The 5,803-nt window shown below is 46.1% G+C and overlaps 1 protein-coding gene across 1 annotated transcript in view; it reads left to right on the plus strand.

Annotated features, from left to right (window-relative positions):
* The first annotated feature begins 3,313 nt into the window (after positions 1 to 3,313).
* The window catches only part of LOC135573630 (C-terminal-binding protein 2-like), a 106,701-nt gene continuing 104,211 nt past the window's right edge, over positions 3,314 to 5,803 (plus strand). Inside the window, exon 1 of the mRNA XM_065022910.1 lies at positions 3,314 to 3,373. Within this exon, the coding sequence (XP_064878982.1) occupies positions 3,316 to 3,373 (58 nt within the window). The 5' untranslated portion in view covers positions 3,314 to 3,315. The remainder of the gene's footprint in view (positions 3,374 to 5,803) is intronic.

The raw sequence follows: 5,803 nt of genomic DNA on the forward strand, positions 1-5,803 counted from the left end.
TTCTTGCCGTGGTCGTCAACATAATGGACAACTGGGCATATTATGCACCACCCTAAGCATGATGGGATGTTAATTGCTTAATGAACCCCCGGGAACCTCACCTGTGTGGAAGCACCTTTCTTTCAATGTATTTTCTATCTCCTCATTTACTCAAGTGTTTCCTTTCCTTTGTCAGTTACCTATGTATATAAAAAAAGACATAAACACATCCACTGGGTAATTAGCCAGAGGTGAGCTCTGTCCTGTCGTCCTATCATCAACAGTTATACAAGTCAACTCGTTGAGGAGTTGAAGGCACTTTAACACATTGTATCAACTAGCTCCTTCATACTGCCACACAGGGTTGATGTAGAGATAAAACACATTGTGTCAACTAGCTCCTTCATACTGCCACTCAGGGTTGAGGTAGAGATAAAACACATTGTATCAACTAGCTCCTTCATACTGCCACACAGGGTTGAGGTAGAGATCAGCTCCTTCATACTGCCACACAGGGTTGAGGTAGAGTTTAGCTCCTTCATACTGCCACACAGGGTTGATGTAGAGATAAAACACATTGTATCAACTAGCTCCTTCATACTGCCACACAGGGTTGATGTAGAGATAAAACACATTGTATCAACTAGCTCCTTCATACTGCCACACAGGGTTGAGGTAGAGGTTAGCTCCTTCATACTGCCACACAGGGTTGAGGTAGAGATAAAGCACATTGTATCAACTAGCTCCTTCATACTGCCACACAGGGTTGAGGTAGAGTTTAGCTCCTTCATACTGCCACTCAGGGTTGAGGTAGAGTTTAGCTCCTTCATACTGCCACTCAGGGTTGAGGTAGAGTTTAGCTCCTTCATACTGCCACTCAGGGTTGAGGTAGAGTTTAGCTCCTTCATACTGCCACACAGGGTTGAGGTAGAAAGAGCTCTGTGTTTCTGATCTACTATGTGTTGCTTCTGGGTCCGGTACGATACTGTCACGACTTCCGCCGAAGTTGGTCCCTCTCCTTGTTCGGACGGCGTTTCGGCAGGTCGACGTCACCGGCCTTCTAGCCATCGCCGATCCACCTTTCATTTTCCATTTGTTTTGTCTTGTCTTCCATCACACCTGGTTCCAATTCCATCAATTACATGTTGTGTATTTAACCCTCGGAATCCCTCCCATGTCCTTGTCGGTAATTGTTTCTTGTAGTGCTTGTGCAGCGGTATGCTTGTGCAGCGGTATTCTGGTGCAACAGTATTCTGGTGCAACGGTATGCTGGTGCAACGGTATTTTTAACCCTCGGATTCCCCCCCATGTCCTTGTCGGTAATTGTTTCTTGTAGTGCTTGTGCAGCAGTATGCTTGTGCAGCGGTATTCTGGTGCAACGGTATTCTGGTGCAACGGTATGCTGGTGCAGCGGTATGCTTGTGCAGCGGTATTCTGGTGCAGCGGTATTCTGGTGCAACGGTATTCTGGTGCAACGGTATTCTGGTGCAGCGGTATTCTGGTGCAGCGGTATTCTGGTGCAACGGTATTCTGGTGCAGTGGTATTCTGGTGCAGCGGTATTCTGGTGCAGCGGTATTCTGGTGCAGCGGTATTCTGGTGCAACGGTATGCTGGTAAAACGGTATGCTGGTGCAGCGGTATGTTTTCTGGTGCAGTATTCTGGTACGGTTCGGTATGTATTCTGGTGCAGCGGTATTCTGGTGTATTCAAGCGGTATTCTGGTGCAACGGTATGCCGGTGCAGCGGTATTCTGGTGCAGCGGTATTCAGCGGTATTCTGGTGCAGCGGTATTCTGGTGCAGCGGTATTCTGGTGCAACGGTATTCTGGTGCAACGGTATGCTGGTGCAGCGGTATGCCTGGTGCAGCGGTATTCTGGTGCAGCGGTATTCTGGTGCAGCGGTATTCTGGTGCAGCGGTATTCTGGTGCAGCGGTATTCTGGTGCAGCGGTAGGCTGGTGCAGCAGCGGTATTCTGGTGCAGCGGTATTCTGGTGCAGCGGTATTCTGGTGCAGCGGTATTCTGGTGCGGTATTCTGGTGCAGCGGTAGGCTGGTGCAGCGGTATTCTGGTGCAGCGGTATTCTGGTGCAGCGGTATTCTGGTGCAACGGTATTTTGGTGGTGTGTTGTGTTGTAGGTGTTTGAAGACGGTGTGTTTAACCCAGTGTGTGTGTGTGTGTGTGTGTTGTGTTGTAGGTGTTTGAAGACAGTGTGTTTATCCCAGTGTGTGTTGTGTTGTGTTGTGTTTGAAGACAGTATGTTTAACCTAGTGTGTGTGTGTGTTGTGTTGTAGGTGTTTGAAGACAGTGTGTTTAACCCAGGTGTGTGTTGTTGTGTTGTAGGTGTTTGAAGACAGTGTGTTTAACCCAGTGTGTGTGTGTGTGTGTGTTGTGTGTTGTAGGTGTTTGAAGACAGTGTGTTTAACCCAGTGTGTGTGTGTGTTGTGTTGTAGGTGTTTGAAGACAGTATGTTTATCCCAGTGTGTGTGTGTGTTGTGTTGTAGGTGTTTGAAGACAGTGTGTTTAACCCAGTGTGTGTGTGTTGTGTTGTGTTGTGTTGTGTGTTGTGTTGTAGGTGTTTGAAGACAGTGTGTTTAACCCAGTGTGTGTGTGTTGTGTTGTAGGTGATTGCAGTGTGTTTAACCCAGTGTGTGTGTGTGTGTTGTGTTGTAGGTGTTTGAAGACAGTGTGTTTAACCCAGTGTGTGTGTTGTAGGTGTTTGCAGGTGTGTGTGTGTGTGTGTGTACACCCCAGGTGTTTGAAACCATGTGTTTAACCCAGTGGTGGGTTTCCCCATCATTCCCTCTGTGTCTGTGGTGCCTCCCATCACTGGCAGAGTTAACCATGGCTACAGTGGCTAGGGTTTCCCCATCATTCCCTCTGTCTTTCTGTCTGTGGTGCCTCCCATCACTGGCAGAGGAGGAGAGGGCCTCCCATCACTGGCAGAGGAGGAGAGGGCCTCCCATCACTGGCTGAGGAGGAGACTCCCATCACTGGCAGAGGAGGAGAGGGCCTCCCATCACTGGCTGAGGAGGAGAGGGCCTCCCATCACTGGCTGAGGAGGAGAGGGCCTCCCATCACTGGCTGAGGAGGAGAGGGCCTCCCATCACTGGCTGAGGAGGAGAGGGCCTCCCATCACTGGCTGAGGAGGAGAGGGCCTCCCATCACTGGCTGAGGAGGAGAGGGCCTCCCATCACTGGCTGAGGAGGAGAGGGCCTCCCATCACTGGCAGAGGAGGAGAGGGCCTCCCATCACTGGCTGAGGAGGAGAGGGCCTCTCATCACTGGCAGAGGAGGAGAGGAGTCACTGTGTCAACAGACAGACTGTGACAGCACAGACATGGCTCTGACAGACAAACACAAAGTGAAGAGACAGAGACTAGACAGGATCTGTGAAGGTAAGGAAGGATCTCTTTCTCCATCACTCTCCTTCCGCAATCTCTCTCTCTCTCTCTCTCTCTCTCTCTCCCTCTCTGTCTCACACTGTCTCTCTCTCTCTCTCTCTCTCTCTCTCTCTCTCTCTCTCTCTCTCTCTCACACACTCCTCTCTCTCTCTCTCTCTCCCTCTCTGTCTCACACTGTCTCTCTCTCTCTCTCTCACACACACTCCTCTCTCTCTCTCTCTCTAACAGTGTAGCCCTGTTATCACCTGGACAGGTTGAAATATCTTCCCGCCTTGGAATAAACTAACCACTAGGCTTCTGTCATCACTATCCGTTTATAGGGGGGGGGGGGGGGAGAAAGATTTACAAGGGGGCAGTTTGGGAGAAAACGAATCCCGTCCGAATCGAACTCTGGAATAACGGGCATTCTGGGCTAATAATTAACATAACCAACATTCTGTAGTGAAACGAGTCACATGCTGATGTGGGGCTTAGCCTAATTGTCTAAGAAAATTGAGGAGAGATTAACCCCTATCTTAATTAGGTTTATAATCAATAGCCTAACTGTTAAATGTGGCCTGGTTTTTATAATTTATCCAAATCTCTATCTACAGAAATAAGACAGATCCTGCTTCGGTTGAGTGTTTGTTGAATAGCCAACTGATTCCGTGAGCACCAAGCCTCACGCAATGGCAAATAAAATTATATATATATATATATATATATTATATATATATATATATATATAATTATATATACAATTTGGTTGTTGTTAATCTTTTCTATGCTGTGATAAAGACTTGGTTTCATTTGGTTTCCCATTAGAAGATACTGGTATAACTTGTCATTTATTCAGTGTTGTTTATACTGTTCCAAACAGGCAGAATAATCCTATTGTAATCTAACAGCACCTGTTTGTCAGACATCATATGAACACAGCTCTGGCTCCCTATAGGCTCCTTTATCTGCATCTGCTTGTATTGTCATTATTACAAATATTATAGTAAGTCATGTCATTATCATTAGTAGACTTAGTGTAACAGCCTTGTATAACCATCGAGAGAGAGAGAGAGAGAGAGACAGTGTGTGTGTGTGTGTGTGTGTGTGTGTGTGTGTGTGTGTGTGTGTGTGTGTGTGTGTGTGTGTGTGTGTGTGTGTGTGTGTGTGTGTGCCTGCCTGCATGTGTGTCAGAGACAGACAACATACTGGTTTAATAGGACAGTGTTGACCTGGTTTAATAGAACAGTGTTGACCTGGTTTAATAGAACAGTGTTGACCTGGTTTAATAGAACAGTGTTGACCTGGTTTAATAGAACAGTGTTGACCTGGTTTAATAGAACAGTGTTGACCTGGTTTAATAGAACAGTGTTGACCTGGTTTAATAGAACAGTGTTATGTTCTGGTTTAATAGAACAGTGTTGACCTGGTTTAATAGAACAGTGTTGACCTGGTTTAATAGAACAGTGTTGACCTGGTTTAATAGAACAGTGTTATGTTCTGGTTTAATAGAACAGTGTTGACCTGGTTTAATAGAACAGTGTTGACCTGGTTTAATAGAACAGTGTTATGTTCTGGTTTAATAGAACAGTGTTGACCTGGTTTAATAGAACAGTGTTGACCTGGTTTAATAGAACAGTGTTGACCTGGTTTAATAGAACAGTGTTGACCTGGTTTAATAGAACAGTGTTGACCTGGTTTAATAGAACAGTGTTGACCTGGTTTAATAGAACAGTGTTGACCTGGTTTAATAGAACAGTGTTGACCTGGTTTAATAGAACAGTGTTATGTTCTGGTTTAATAGAACAGTGTTGACCTGGTTTAATAGAACAGTGTTGACCTGGTAACAGTGTTGACCTGGTTTAATAGAACAGTGTTGACCTGGTTTAATAGAACAGTGTTGACCTGGTTTAATAGAACAGTGTTGACCTGGTTTAATAGAACAGTGTTGACCTGGTTTAATAGAACAGTGTTGACCTGGTTTAATAGAACAGTGTTGACCTGGTTTAATAGACAGTGTTGTGTACTGGTAGTGTTGACCTGGTTGAACAGAACAGTGACCATCCTACAGTCCAGCTCAGAGAGGACCGTTGTTCGACCTGGAACCCCAACCAACCAATCCATTGGAGGGTACATGGAAGAGGACTCTGTAGGTGGAGAGAGAGAGGGTCTGTAGGTGGAGTTTCATAGAGATGAATGGCTCTGATAGATGGAAGAGGACCCAGTGGGTCTGTAGGTGGAGTTTCATAGAGATAAATGGCTCTGATAGATGGAAGAGGACCCAGTCTGTAGGTGGAGTTTCATAGGGATGAATGGCTCTGATAGATGGAAGAGGACCCAGTAGGGTCTGGTAGGTGGAGTTTCAGTGTAGAGATGAATGGCTCTGATAGATGGAAGAGGACCTCCCAACAGTGGGTCTGTAGAACAGTGTTGAGTTTAATAGTGGAT

The sequence above is a fragment of the Oncorhynchus nerka genome, linkage group LG10 (genome assembly GCF_034236695.1).
Source record: "Oncorhynchus nerka isolate Pitt River linkage group LG10, Oner_Uvic_2.0, whole genome shotgun sequence".
In the NCBI taxonomy this organism is placed as follows: domain Eukaryota; kingdom Metazoa; phylum Chordata; class Actinopteri; order Salmoniformes; family Salmonidae; genus Oncorhynchus; species Oncorhynchus nerka.